The 16,413-nt window shown below is 33.4% G+C and overlaps 2 protein-coding genes across 2 annotated transcripts in view; one reads left to right on the top strand and one right to left on the bottom strand.

The window, feature by feature from the left end:
- LOC127698354 (uncharacterized) overlaps window positions 1-9,221 on the bottom strand; it is a 31,937-nt gene extending 22,716 nt beyond the window's left edge. Inside the window, exons 1-2 of the transcript XR_007980797.1 lie at window positions 9,150-9,221; window positions 8,741-8,820 (exon numbers count right to left, since the gene is read on the bottom strand). The gene's annotated coding sequence lies outside the window, so the exon portion shown is untranslated. The remainder of the gene's footprint in view (window positions 1-8,740; window positions 8,821-9,149) is intronic.
- A 10-nt stretch (window positions 9,222-9,231) lies between these two features.
- LOC127698339 (uncharacterized) overlaps window positions 9,232-16,413 on the top strand; it is a 38,836-nt gene continuing 31,654 nt past the window's right edge. Inside the window, exons 1-2 of the mRNA XM_052201747.1 lie at window positions 9,232-9,324; window positions 12,779-12,977. Of these exons, the coding sequence (XP_052057707.1) occupies window positions 9,304-9,324; window positions 12,779-12,977 (220 nt within the window). The 5' untranslated portion in view covers window positions 9,232-9,303. The remainder of the gene's footprint in view (window positions 9,325-12,778; window positions 12,978-16,413) is intronic.

A 16,413-nucleotide genomic window follows, 5' to 3' on the forward strand; every position in this document is an offset into this window, starting at 1 on the left:
TTGTTCCTGTATTCGGAATTGATAAGCTTTATACCGGGGTTTCTCAGAAAAATGTTAAGAAACATTTGCCATTAATTTCACGTCCCGCTTTATGGATGTTGTTACTATGTTGATCGAATACATCCCTAACAACATGGAAACAAAGAATGGTACAGTTATGTATTCTTGATAGATATGAAAATGAATCGTAAAAATTATGATAAATTCATGATGAGTATTTAAAAAGAAATACGATAATAACAATAACAATAATAATAATAAAATAAGTTACTCGTTGTTACGTTAGAAAATTAAAAAGACAAGGACACGACAATGTGTAACATGCTATACATACCCCAAAACAAAATGCGTCCACTTTAGATTAAAGCTTTAAAACAATAATGAACATTTTATAACAGTGCACATTATAAGGCCACACCAATTTGATTTTTAGTTCTTCGGACAAAAGCTCCAAAAAATATGGGGCGAGCGAGCGAAATTTTTTTGATTGTATTTATTTCTTGAAAATGAGTTTTGTTGAGGCGGGTGCTCTACAAGTGGAGCGAGCGGTATAATATTTTTTTAAATTGTGCGATTTAGAATTTTATGTACATGTAAAACTGGTTACTTCAAAGAAAAAGGAAGATAAACATGCTCTTATGCATATAATTTGATGTATTTGTGCCTGTAGTACAGTCTGTACCATACCCAACTTTTTGGTTATTATATATATATAAAGGAAGCATAGCAGATGCAGTTTAGCAAGAGGAATTATGTTAGTGAGGTAAATTTAAATGAAATGTGTTGAATACAATTAAAATATGTGTATGTATTCCAAAAAATGCCCTCAAAAATATTAATTATCTTTTGATATAGTTGTTCTTATTATATGGTAATGATTGTTTATTGGCTGCTTGACATCCAGTTGGAACTATTTATCCATAATAGGATCAACATAATGAGTAAGGTGAATAGTTCAACAACATCCTCAGTAAGATAATACGTTATAATTGCTATGCATGTAGATCTCAATTTATTAAAACATTCCCTTAAAATACACATGCATTATTCTGACTTAGCAAAATACTTTTTCCTTTTGCCCCTGAAACCTGCAATGTATTTCAAACTGTAAGTGGTTGCACCAATAACACATCCCTAATTATTATTAGCATGCCAATCCCAATACCACCACTTTGGTCTCAAACGTTGGAACTCTAAAATTTTCCCTTACAAAAGAGTTCTGATTGCATGTCAATAGACTAACAAGGGGATATGAGGTTTTCATTAAAATAAGATAAATCTGTCATTTTTTAAAAACTCGTGTGAATTTAATATTAATGTCATCCAAGACAGATAGATCTTTCTATGTCTGTTGTAATCCGGGATAACTCTGACGTCAAACGGCTGTTTTGCCAGAAAAGCTGGGGCCGTGGGACAACAGCGCTCCATCTTATCTGGCAAAACAGCCGTTGGGCGTCAGAGTAATCTCGGACTAAGTCTGTTGAAACAATGATCGGGGATGACAATGGTTCTAACTTCCAACATGACAACAAGTACTGATGTGATCGTGGTCACCTAAAGAAAGATTTGTTTTATTTTTGTCTACTAGAACAGGTCTTCATAGGTAAAACGAAATGCGTTTAAAATAACTGTGTGTTTAATAACTACTTGTCCTTGGCAATGATCTGACACAACTTCATTTTGGCATCCCGATTTTTGACCTTTTATTTACAAATCGATTTATCACACGTGCGTTTGAATCGATCAGAGCAATATAAGAAACTGGAGGTAGGAAATGAACGAATCATTGCCATAACCATAGCAACCGATCCTATGCTTTGTATCATCAACGCATATATGCCTACAATAAATACTAACTCTGAAACACAATACTCTGAATGCCTAGATATAATCTTCGACATCATTGAAAAATATCAATCCAAATATGTTATAATTCTGGCTGGCGATCTTAATGGGACCCTTCTTCAGACTAGAACAAACAAACACGATAGATTGTTGAGGGACTTTGTCCAGGAAGTTTCTCTTTTTCGACCAGATATAGGCAATCAACCTACCTTCTTCCATCATGCTCACCATGGATCCTCACAGATTGATTATATTCTTTCCAACAGGAATAATTTATCTAAAAAGTACTGTATTCTAGATAAATCCTATGCCAACACTTCAGCACATTGTGCAGTTATTCTACAAACAAATATCAGCATTCCTCTTCTTGTCAACAATATAAGTCAAAAGAAAATCACAAAAACGAAAGTCTTGTGGGAAAAAAGGGACGAAGAGAAATATAGGGAAACAATCCTAAATGAGTTGCTTCATAAGGATATTCCAACACTGGAAATTGATCAGCAAATAGATATTATTTCAAATTCACTTTTTAATGCTCAAAAACAGTTTATTCCGTCCAAAATTACACAGTTGAAAGGTCCAAAATGGAAGGCTTCCCCTGAAGTTACAGTTTTGCTTAAGATGTGTAAAGTTCTCTACAACAAATGGGCAGAGTTGGGCAAACCAACTGGACATCCGTTATCTCTTGAATTAAGGACCCATAAAAAAAAGCTTCGGCAACGCCAACGAATGGAACAAGCTATCGACAGAAATACCATTCATAGCCAAATTATGAACACCTCTAGCTCACAAATGTTCCATAGAATCATCAGAAGAAATATGGGTGACAACTCTCAATCAGCAATAAATTGTATAATAAAATGCTCTGCAGGGCGCAGCTTGATACGACCGCAGAGGTCGAACCCTGAACCGTTGGGGCAAGTATGGACACAACATTCAAGCTTGATACAGCTTTGCATTTGGATTGTGATTAAATATTTGACACAGCATAGGTTTCTGACACAGAATGAATGTGGTCTAAGAACTTAAAATTTTTAAATTGGACATTCACCTATTATGGTCCAATATCCAAAATTTAAATACATGGTTAGATTCAGCATATCAAAGAACCCCAAGAATTCAATTTTTGATGAAATCAAACAAAGTTTAATTTTGGACCCTTTTGACCTCAATGTGGACAAAGTTGATAACGGGGTCCAAAAATCAAAAATCTAAATACATGGTTAGATTCAGCATATCAAAGAACCCCATATATTCAATTTTTGTTGAAATCAAACAAAGTTTAATTTGTTTAATTTGGACCCCGATTTGGACTAACTTGAAAACTGGGCCCATAATCAAAAATCTAAATACACTGTTAGATTCAGCATATTAAAGAACCCCAAGAATTCAAGAATAAAACCCCATTGAAATTGGTCAAGAAATAAGCAATTTATACGAAGTATCTTCTTTTGCACAATACTGTGCAATTAAATATTTCTTGCTATTGCGCAATACTGTACAATTGACAATTTCTTGCTATTGCGCAGTATTGTGCTATTGGATATTTCTTGCTATTGCGCAATACTGTGCAATTGAAGATTTCTTGCTATTGCGCAATACTGTGCAATTGAAGATTTCTTGCTATTGTGCAATACTGTGCAATTGAAAATTTCTTACTATTGCACAATACTTATTATATAATAATTTACACATCCTGTTTGGTGTGTATCTCCTACCATATCATTATTATTTGCTTTTAAATATAAATCAGAAATAACCAACTTAAAATGGAAAATTTTAAAAGAAAAAAAAAAGGAAAAAAAGAAAAAAAAGGAAAAAAAAAAATCCCCCCCCAATTTTTTGAACCCCCTTATGATTCATCACCCCCAAACTCAATCCCAGCCTTCCCTTTGTGGTATGGTACCTTGCAGTACAATTTCAGAGAGATCCATACACTTGAACATTTATAAGTTATTGTCTGGAAACTAGAAAGATGTGTTTAGTGGCCCCTTTTTGGCCCCAAATTCCTAAACGTTTAGGGCAATTACCCCCAAACTCAAACCCAGCTTTCCCTTTGTGATATGGAACCTTGTAGTACAATTTCAGAAAGATCCATACACTTGAACACAAGTTATTGTCCTGAAACTAGAAAAAATCTCGTTTTTTGCCCCTTTTTGGCCCCTAATTCCTAAAATATTGAGGTAATTACCCCCATCATCAATCCCAGCCTTCCCTTTGTGGTATGGTACCTTGCAGTACAATTTCAGAGAGATCCATACACTTGAACACAAGTTATTGTCTGGAAACTAGAAAAATGCTTATTTTTGGCCCCTTTTTGGCCCCCAATTCCTAAACGTTTCGGCAATTACCCCCAAACTCGATTCCAGCTTTCCCTTTGTGATATGGAACCTTGTAGTACAATTTCAGAAAGATCCATACACTTACACACAAGTGAATGTCATGAAACTAGAAAAATGCTTGTTTTTTGCCCCTTTTTTTGGCCCCTAATTCCTAAAATTTTGAGGCAATTACCCCAAAATCAATCCCAGCATTCCTTTTGTGATATGGAACCTTGTGGTACAATGTATGAGAGATCCATACTCTAACACACAAGTTATGTCTGGAAGTTACAAAAATGCTTATTTTTGGCCACTTTTTGGCCCCTTATTCCTTTACTGTTGGTATCATAACCCCCAAAATCAATCCCAACCTTCCTTTTGTGGTATTGAACCTTGTGGTAAAATTTCAAAGAGATCCATTCACTTAAACTAAAGTTAGTGTGCGAAAACCAATGTGTCTTCGGACGACGCCGGACGACGACGACAACGACAACGACGACGACGACGCCAACGTCATACCAATATACGACCACAAAAATTTTTTTGCGGTCGTATAAAAACTGATGGGAATGAATATCTGTTTCTGGCTAAAGACCAAAGGAAAGCATTTGCAAGCTATTACGAAGACTTAAGTGCTCCAAAACCTGAACAATACGATGATCTATATGTAAATTTATGCAAAATCCGTCAAAAAGAAATGATGAAAACTATACAAGACCAGGAAATACCTTCCAATTATTTTACAGCTGTTGATATAATTAAAGCTATTGAAGAATTAAATATGAATAAAAGTAGTGACGAATTTGGACTTTGTGCTGAACATCTCAAATTTTGCAAAAACGAAATAGCACCTTATCTAACTAAACTTTTCAACAATATAATAGTAACTCTAAGGACTCCAGGTACCTTTAAAACTGGCATTCTCTTCCCCGTCTTAAAAAAGGATAAGGATCCCTCTGATGTAAACAGCTACCGGGGTATCACAGTAACCCCAGTTCTAGGAAAAGTCTTCGAATACTGCATTTTACCAAAACTCAATCTTCAAAATATTACGGATTTACAGTTTGGCTTCACTAAAGGCCTAAATCCTCTTATCTCTAGCTTCATTATATCTGAATCAAAATATGATCAAACAAGGTTAAACAGTGAATTCTATATGGGTTTCTTGGATGTCAAATCAGCCTTTGACGTGGTACAGCATGACATTATTCTAGATAAATTATTAGACTCAAATATTCCCTCCTTTCTATGGTTGGTGATTAAAGATCTATATTCTAATTTGACAACAAAAGTACAATGGCAAGGCGATCTTAGCGAAAAATTTTCTGTCCACTAAGGCGTACGACAAGGTGGAACTTTATCAACTCATCTCTACAAAATCTTCGTACAAGATCTACTCCTAGAACTAGAAAGAAACTCTTTAGGCTTAAACACTGGAAATATTTTTGTCGGTACTCCTACTTCCGCTGATGACATGGCTTTTATTGAAACAAATAGAGACAATCTTCAAATTATGCTCAATATTTCAGAAAGATATTCTAACCAACACCACTACAAAATTCATCCTACAAAAACAAAAATTGTCACATGTGGAAAGGGCACAAACCCTGATTGGACTCTATATGATACTCCGGTTACAGTATCAAAAGAAGCAACTCATTTAGGTATAACTAGAAGCTGGAAAAAGGAAGGAGAAATAAATGTGGCAAATAGAATTAAGCTTGCAAGACGAACTTTGTATGCACTAATGGGCTCTGGGGTGCATGGGACAAATGGTTTGGATCCAGTAACGTCTTATAAAATCTACAACACATATGTTCTGCCGAGACTCCTTTATGGTTTGGAAGCCATTCCTTTAAATAAGACCAATATAACACAGCTGGAATCTTTTCATAGAAAGAATTTAAGACATTTCCAATCTCTTCCTCAACGTACGGCAATAGCTGCAATATACCTCTTGATTGGCGGACTCCCAATCGAAGCGGAACTTCACAAAAAGCAATTGTCTTTTCTTCACAATTTACTTTCTTCGAACGTTCAAAGAGTTAAAGATATCATCATTAGACAAATTTCGGTTAACTATGATAACCCGAACAGCTTTTTCTCTACAATTCGAGAAATCTTACTGAAGTATGGACTGCCTCCGATTCATCTTCTTCAGAAATCTCTCCCTTCAAAAATGAAATGGAAATCTTTGGTAACAAAGCAATTGAATACCTACTGGTTAAATACTTTAAAAGACGATGCTGAATCTAAATCAACCCTAAGATATATGGAAACTAAACATCTACTTATTGGCAAAAACCATCTAGTTTGGAATATCTTTGACAAAACAAAAGCTGAAGTTCGAAAAGCTATCATTAAAACTAGAATAGTTTCAGGAACATTTATACTAAATTCAGATAGAGCAAAATTTAATCAATCACCTTCTCCAATTTGTCAATTATGTAACTTTTTTGAGAAAAACATCTCTCATTTTCTCCTGGATTGTCCTCTGTTATCCAAAACTAGAAACACGTATTTTGAACCGATCAAGGACTATGTTACTCAACATACAACAGCAGAAGTTTGGCACAGTGTCTTTCAATACAAACCAAACATTATCAGGCTAATTATAGACTGCAGTCATTTCTCACAAATACTAACAAATAAAAATATAATGAACAAGATAGAAGCCAAAACTAGGGAGATGTGCTACAGACTATATATAAAGCGCTTAAAGTTGCTTGAGGCAATGGATGGTTGACGGTCTGAAATAAACAGTTTTTAGTCCGTATAATTTGTGTTTTATTATTCATAAATGACAGCTGGATTTTATGTGTAAATAGAAGAGTTTTACTGTGTATATTATCCTTGGACATTGACTTTTAAAGTATATAATATACATTATATTTTACCGTGTAAATATTACTTTTACTTGGATTTTATCCTTGGTGTTCCTTATAAAGGAAGCTAATACAGAGAGAAGAAGAAAGAAGAAGAAGCACAAGAAAAACGTCTAAAAGAAAAAAATTGTCAAGGATAAACTTATTTTGGAGCGGCATGCGGCCCTAAAATTGGCGGAAGCGGTAATTATTTTTCTTAATTGAAAAGTCAATTTCTCCAAAACAGGAGCGGGAAAATCCAAAGAACTATTAATCAAATTGGTGTGGCCTAATGAAGAAAATGTTGTCTGAATGAACCCGATGATTGTGACAAGACTTCCATGTATCCTCCAGGAATATCTTCATAAAACACAACAGTTACTGCAAGCAAATAAGTACAGAAGTAGGTAAAACTTTATTTTTATTCGGCGTGTTGACACACAAATTAAACGTGTGCTCTAATGAGCTTTTCATCGAATTATAAAAACACATACAATCACAAATAAAAAAGGAACGCAGCATGCAAATAAATAGTAATAAAAAAGCACCACATCAACTCTGGCATATATATATGTATCTTGCTAACACTAAAAGCATATATATGAAGCACTAAGACATACTATGAATAAACTGCTTCGCTGAGTGCAGCTGGATACGCCCGCAGAGGTCCAACCCTGAACAGTTGGGGCAAAAATGGACACAATATTCAAGCTTGATACAGGTCTGAATTTGGATTGTTATTAAATATTTGACATATTATAGGTTTCTGAATAAATGTAGTCAAAGAACTTGAAATTGGTTATATGAATTGAATTTAGTCAATTAAAGATTTCTTGCTGTTGTGCAATACACAATGCTGTTGCGCAATACTTAGTAAATCTGTTGTCAGACTATAAATAAATAAAATTTATAAAATTCTAAAGGGAGCTTACATCAATAGATATAATCAATTCACCAAAGTTTCATAAGAATTGCTGAAAGCATTTTTGAGTTATTGTCTGAAAACTGGAAAATCCCCCCTTTTTTAATGAATAAAACCCCATAACTCGGAAATGTAAAATCTAAAACTTATAAAAATCAAAAGGGAGCTCATGTCAATAGATATAAACAATTAACCAAAATTTCTTGCAAGTTGGTGAAAGCATTCTTGAGTTATTGTCCGAAAACTGGAAAATCCCCCTTTTTTTAATGAATAAAACCCCATAACTCGGAAACGTAAAATCTAAAATTTATAAAAAACGAAAGGGAGCTCACGTCAATAGATATAAACAATTCACCAAAGTTTTATGCAAATTGGTTAATGCGTTTTTGAGTTAATGTCCGACATGTTGACGACGGACTGACAGACGGACGGACAGACGGAGGGACAGACGGACAACGATATACCATAAAACGTCCCGTAAACGGGCGTATAAAAAAGAATAATTTATAAATAATGTGAAGCTTAAAAGTTTCAGTAAATAATTTAAAGTAAAACTATAATTCTTGTAATTAATAAAAAGTAAAAAAATCAATTACAAAGCAAGCTGTTTTTGCAGCATAACAGTGCATAAAAAATGTATAACAAATTACCTGCAGGGAGAGCAAAAACAGTCCGATCCACTACAGGACTGAACAAGACTTCTAAAACGTGTGAAGCTATTTTCAGTCCTGAAGTGGTCGGTAAATTATTCCATAAAGAAGCAGCAGCAAAGCTAAAAGATTTCTTACCGTATATAAAGCAAAAATCACATTTGAATTATCAGATGTTCCCTCATGAACGATTTCTATTATGTGTATCGTCAAAGAAGCTATAAATAGTCTATTTATTTAATAAACAGTTTTATATTATTCGTGTTATTTTTTTTTTATGTAAATGTGTTACTAGTAATTCGTACTTTGTAGTGCATTTCTTTCTTTTTTGGTATTAAACTACATTACTACTGCATATTTTATGCGAAGTGAACCTGGGAACAGTATATCTAGTCAATATATATGTTCCTGAGTGAACTGACTCTTTCAATGTAACTGGTAATTTCAACAAATTTCAGCTGAAAGAGCTCGTTTTTTGAAAATTAGTGTAACTAAGAAGACTTTTACTTAATCAAATAGGTTATCTTAAAGGATAAACATAACTTACTTGTAACGTCGCAAATTAAATCTAAAAATGAAAGTTGGAAATTCCAGAGTTTATATTTGACTCATAAACAAAGTCGTCTTTTCAAAATATCTAGGTCAATGATGCATCTTACAGCAAGTTGATACAGAATTCGTGTTTTTTTTTTGTGTGTTCCATGGTCATGCAATTTATTCAGGTATGTTTTCTTTATTTACCTTTAAAAAAGACAACATCTATTAATAGCTTGGGGCATAAAAGGGGAGATTATATGCATATATATATATATTTATATATATAAAGGTTACAATGTATAACTTTATACTAAAATAAAGTTACTTGGGCGCAGCCATTCGTGAACATGACATAGAGATGAAAATAGCTGGCCATCTGTGATTGGTTGTCATATCATTTATATATTTTCCTCCTGGAAAGCATTATGAATAAAGTTTCATGCAAGCACAAATTTGTCCTCAAATGAATACGATCAAGGGCCGGAAATGTTTTTTTTTATTTTGATCAAAATTGGGGAAAATTTTCTGCGAAATCGTAAGGTATGGTAAAAAACCCAAAAACTCACCAAGAAAAGCCATGGGACCATATATAATTAAGTGCGGTAAAATCACAAATAGATATCGAGCTCAAATTAGACAACAGCAGTTTTTTCCCTAAATAGTTTATTAAAAACGCCATTTAAGGAGATAAAAAATAGCATTGCCGGCAACCATGGCCAACATTTTAGTACTTTATATTCTAAAATAGTTTCAGAATATGTCAAAAATGGTATTCAAAGAAAGAATTTGACATCAAAAACGCTTTTCTAGTGTTTTGATATGTGTGAATAGCTCCGTTTTCATGTTATAGTCTGTTTCTTATTTGCATTCAAAATACGGGTAGGTACAGAATTAAACTCGCCTTGGTGTGTCTTTTCTGTTTTTATCCAAAATTTGTCTTAAAGGCTTGTTAGACAGATGTAGGCCTAACTATTGGAGGTACTTGTTAGATCTTGACACATCACGTGAAACAGAAATCTTCGGATTTAACCCTCCCCCTTTTTTGTAAAAATTGCTCTACGGGTAATTTTCATAAGCGGAACGTTTTCACATCACTCAAAACATTACCCGGACTATTTTTATGGCTAATTTAGACCACCAGAAGCTGTATTTTATGAAAAGAAACTAAAATGTGCACATGTATCCGATTTTTTAAGACTATAGTCCGTTTCAATTAAGTGTATTTATTTTATATTGAACTCGTCCGAATCTTTAATTTGGTTTTCGGCACAGCGTCATTCAAATTAAATTCTTTGTTGATCAATATCAGAAGCACATGATAACTTCGAAAAGGCAATACTAATAAAGAAACAAAATATTACACCCGTAACAAACAGTACCGTAATGTCTATAAAAAACAGTGTAAAGTTTTAACAGTTTTTCAACAGGGGTAGGGTCCAGAAATTAATTCCTGTGTTTTCTACAGTTTTCAATGAGGTCTTTTGCATAGTGGTATGAAGTCAATTAATGTTAACGTAACTAATGCGGCAAAAAATATCAGATTTCAGAAATGGTTTATTACCGTATAGGTTACAATATACTAAATAAAGTTACATGGGCGCAGCCATTCGTGAAGGGAACATGCCATAGAGATGAAAATAGCTGGCCATCTGTGATTGGTTGTTATATCATTTATATATTTTTCTCCTGGAAAGCATTATGAATAAAGTTTCATGCAAGCACAAATTTGTCCTCAAATGTATACGATCAAGGGCCTGAAATGTTTTTTTATTTTGATCAAAATTGGGGAAAATTTTCTGCGAAATCGTAAGGTATGGTAAAAAACCCAAAAATTCACCAAGAAAAGCCATGGGACCATATATATTTAAGTGCGGTAAAATCACAAATAGATATTGAGCTCAAATTAGACAACAGCAGTTTTTCCCTAAACAGTTTATTAAAAACGCCATTTAAGGAGATAATTGCTAAAAATAGCATTGCCGGCAATGGGGCCAATATTTAGTACTTTATATTCGTAAAGTGTGATCGATTGCTGTAAGCACGGGGAATAAAAACCTGCTAAAATTACTCTAACCATGGGATATCACAAGTTGATATTAAAATAAAAATAAAAATCATGTTACCAACTGTTAACAAGGCGAGTGTTTTTCAGCAATGTTATAACCGAAATCACCTCCCTAGGAAGCCAAAAAATATTATTTCCCTTTTTTTTAAATAGCTGCATATGTCACGCATACATAAATATTGCCAGCATCCCTTTAGTAATCCGGTATCCTATAGTATTGATCAGTCTGGCATCCAAATAGTACATATAATAGAGAATAAGGAGTAATGTACAAAAAAAAGAAATTAAAACAAAAAAGGCAGGGAAGAGCTCGGATGCTCCGTAAGGCTAAGAAGTCCCTTTTTCACTAAATGATCACTAATGAAATCCGATATGTTCCTCTTAATAACTTAAGACTGGTTTTTGGGGGTTTTTTTTCTTCAGCAAATCATAGTCGTTGTCATAATTTTATGTAGGGATGTGGGTCATTTGTGAGCCATGCTCAACCTTTTGTTTTATTATATTCGATCGACATTTTAGACAAAGATGATTTTTTAGTTAATAGTAAAATTATCTGATATGGAATGAAATAATTGATCATTTTAAATGGTATGTTCTAAATCTTAAAAAGGTAGTATTAAGTTATTTAATTTTCCCTTTGATAATACATTTTTTTCTGTTGAGGAAATCTTAATTTCACATTGTGTCAAGATAGATATATAATTTACGGAATGCACCAGCAATGAGTCAAACATGTCAAAGAGAATGAAAAGGACAGGGAAATGAATTTGCCTTTACAAATAACAAATGGCAGAGAACCAACATCAACAAAAGATATAAATTTATTTAATCGGCGTATTTTTAAACTTTATGTACGTGCAACCCATTGCATGACTTTTGCCTCATTCTAACAATGAGTAAAATGTCAAGTTACTATAGTTTTGTAGATTTTACTTGTTTGCAAGTGTGTTTATAATGAATGCTTTTTTGTTTGAAAATATTTGAAAGTAAAGAAGTTGTCTGCTCTTTTCTTTTGAAATATTATTGAAAATAGTTCTTGGAGCAGATCATAATACAAATTTGAAAATTTTCACACAAATCTTTTTTTTTTCTTTTCAAATTGAATATATTGTGTATCGTTAAAATCAACACAAATTTATTTTTTCGACTAATACGCTTCTGACGGATAATATCTAAATAACTTCAGATGTTTGAATAGGTTCGTCACATTTGCTCAAACTTTTGGTTTCTGTGTAATGTTTTGCGGGAGGTTGATTGTCTAATGGTTTTGTCTGTCTTTCTTATTAGGGTTTTAAACTTGTCCCTTTACAGGATATGAGTTAATTGATTCGTGTTTAAAGCCATTTCAGCATGTTTTATGCTATTTCCAATTCGTGGCAGTCAGTTTTTCATGATTGGCGGAGGAAGACAGAGTGTCCAGATAAAACCACCGACCTTCGCTAGGAAAACTTACAATCCTAGTCAATTAAGATCCTTTTCAGGAGCAAAAATAGAACTTGCGGAAAAACCGTTATGTTACAACTCTGGTGTAAGCTTCTTTTCTGTAAATATTTTTTTTTCATATTTTGTTTCAGATATTTCTTTTCCAGTGTGTAATGGCATACCAGGATAGGTGCTCTCAGTTTATAGAACGATATCTACGCATTAATTATACGCTTACACGTGGTGAATGTTCAGAGGAAAATCCATTTCATTGTTTACTGAAGGACAATACAGAGACTTTAAAACAAAGTTATTACAAGAACTGCAAGTCATGGGACTGGGTTTCGAAAGGTAATGACATCGTGTTAATGTTACGTTTTATTAAGCAAACAACAGATTTTACAGATAAAGTTGGTCATTCTATCATCAATATATGATTTGGAAATTTTGATAGTTTCGTATAAGTATAGAACAAATAGTTTTAATATTGTACATAAAAAGAGTGTTTGTTGTAAGTCCGATCGATTTATAACTAGTTTTTAAAGACTACACGAAATTATAATTGTTTCGTCAAAGTGTACATTTGTTTATTTACAAAATATTTATATTCATTGTATAGATAAAAAATAATGTCCTTTAAAATAATAATAATGATTATTGAGGTAAAGGCAATATACAAATGCATATAAGATTTGGAAACAAAGCTCAAAACCTTAAGATATAATCATTGTTGTGATGATGCCTAAACCAAAGGATGACAAATGAAAGCAAACAGCTTATTTCCAATTGGATCCCTATATGATGGATGATAACATAAATATTTCATCATTCAAGTATATAGCAATAAATAGTATCTATGCATCAGAGCTTAAAACGATCGTATAAAAAAAGCAATCTAATAAAATATGAAATCTGCATCTCAGATCCCTCATTGTATTCCTATTAGACTAGTGGAAGTACACTTAAATGAACATGCGTGAAAAAATTTAAACACATGATTCAGACGTAGTTGTGTCTATCTGTTACAATTATTCAGTGATCCAAATTTTTAAAATAACGCCGATAATTTTTTCTCTTAGAAAGATATAGTTTAAACCTTATAACTTTATTTTGAAAAACCTGAAGCTTGTGAACTTGTCTTTCAGTTTTTTGGATAAACCTTCATACTAACATGTAGCTGATGACTAAATGGTGGTCAAGTTCGATATTGACGATTTTCAGTTTTGTCGTTCAGGAGTTATGTTCCTTGCTAGATTGAAAATTGGCACTTAATATCGTTTCCGTGCAATAACTTATGAACCGTTCAGCCCATGCTTTTAAAATTTTATTATGCTGTTACAGATGACAAACTGGTGGTCATGTTCGATATTGGCGATTTTCATTTTTGCCGTTCAGGAGTTATAGTCCTTGATATATTGAAAAACAGGTATATAATGTGGCAGGTTAAAAAAGCCTGAAAGCCAAAATCAGGGTTTGCTGTTAATTTGACAGCTCATTCATTCTTTACTTATTTCCCAATTTTTGCATAAAATCTCGAAAATTATAATAGATGGGTAGAAACTGTAATAGTAAAAAATATATTCAACATGTTCAAAACAAGATCTACCAAAATGACTATATGACCGAACCCATTAGATGAAACTTTATAGGAGTGTTTGCCCATGACATATTTGGGAAAAAAATCGAGATTTTGACTGTTATCTCGTATAACTTCAATAGAAAGTTAAAAACTGTTGACAGAATTTTTTTTTATCATTAATACAAGATCTACCGAAATGCGAACACGACCGAAACCATTTGATGACTCCTGGTAAGAGTTTTTGCCCTTAAATGACGATTTTTCTACTTTTCCTTTGTATGGCTATTATCTCGAAAACTACAAAATACAGGTAAAAACTGTAAGGGCCAAAATTGATCACCAATACAAAATCTTCAAAAATGACCCCGAAACCTTAGATGAAACATGATAAGAGTTACTGATCTGAAATGACAATTTTTATACGACCGCAAAAAAATATTTGTGGTCGTATATTGGTATGACGTTGGCGTCGTCGTCGTCCGGCGTCGTCGTCGTCGTCGTCGTCGTCGTCGTCGTCGTCGTCCGGCGTCGTCCGGCGTCGTCCGAAGACACATTGGTTTTCGCACTCTAACTTTAGTTTAAGTGATTGGATCTTTATGAAATTTTACCACAAGGTTCAATACCACAAAAGGAAGGTTGGGATTGATTTTGGGGGTTATGGTAATAACAGTAAAGGAATTAGGGGCCAAAAAGTGGCCAAAAATAAGCATTTTTGTAACTTCCAGACATAACTTGTGTGTTAGTGTATGGATCTCTCTGACATTGTACCACAAGGTTCCATATCACTAAAGGAATGCTGGGATTGATTTTGGGGGTAATTGCCTCCAAATTTTAGGAATTAGGGGCCAAAAAAGGGGCAAAAAACAAGCATTTTTCTAGTTTCATGACAATAACTTGTGTGTAAGTGTATGGATCTTTCTGAAATTGTACTACAAGGTTCCATATCACAAAGGGAAAGCTGGGTTTGAGTTTGGGGGTAATTGCCCTAAACGTTTAGGAATTTGGGGCCAAAAAGGGGCCAAAAAACACATTTTTTTCTAGTTTCCAGACAATAACTTGTGTTCAAGTGTATGGATCTCTCTGAAATTGTACTGCAAGGTACCATACCACAAAGGGAAGGCTGGGATTGAGTTTGGGGGTGATGAATCATAATGGGGGTTCAAAAAATTTTGGGGGGGGGGATTTATTTTTTTTTCATTTTTTTTCTTTTTTTCCTTTTTTGTTTCTTTTAAAATTTTCCATTTTAAGTTGGTTATTTCTGATTTATATTTAAAATCAAATAATAATGATATGGTAGGAGATACACACCAAACAGGATGTGTGAATTATTATATAATAAGTATTGTGCAATAGCAAGAAATTTTCAATTGCACAGTATTGCACAATAGCAAGAAATCTTCAATTGCACAGTATTGCGCAATAGCAAGAAATCTTCAATTGCACAGTATTGCGCAATAGCAAGAAATATCCAATAGCACAATATTGCGCAATAGCAAGAAATTGTCAATTGTACAGTATTGCGCAATAGCAAGAAATATTTAATAGCACAGGATTGTGCAAAAGAAGATACTTCCTATAAATTGCTTATTTCTTGACCAATTTCAATGGGGTTTTATTCTTGATTTCATGGGGTTCTTTAATATGCTGAATCTAACCGTGTATTTAGTTTTTGGATTTTGGGCCCCGTTTTTAAATTGGTCCACATTGAGGTCCAAAGGGTCCAAAATTAAACTTTGTTTGATTTCATCAAAAATTGAATTATTGGGGTTCTTTGATATGCCGAATCTAACTGTGTATTTAGATTCTTAAATTTTGGTTCCGTTTTCAAATTGGTCTACATTAAGGTCCAAAGGGTCCAAAATTAAACTTAGTTTGATTTTAACAAAAATTGAATTCTTAGGGTTCTTTGATATGCTGAATCTAAACATGTATTTAGATTTTTGATTATGGGCCCAGTTTTCAAGTTGGTCCAAATCGGGGTCCAAAATTAAACTTTGCTTGATTTCAACAAAAATTGTGTATATGGGGTTCTTTGATATGCTGAATCTAACCATGTATTTAGATTTTTGATTTTTGGGCCCCGTTATCAACTTTGTCCACATTGAGGTCAAAAGGGTCCAAAATTAAACTTTGTTTGATTTCATCAAAAATTGAATTATTGGGGTTCTTTGATATGCCGAATCTAACCGTGTATTTAGATTCTTAATT

This window comes from Mytilus californianus, unplaced genomic scaffold (genome assembly GCF_021869535.1).
Source record: "Mytilus californianus isolate M0D057914Y unplaced genomic scaffold, xbMytCali1.0.p SCAF_4, whole genome shotgun sequence".
Classification (NCBI taxonomy): Eukaryota; Metazoa; Mollusca; class Bivalvia; order Mytilida; family Mytilidae; genus Mytilus; species Mytilus californianus.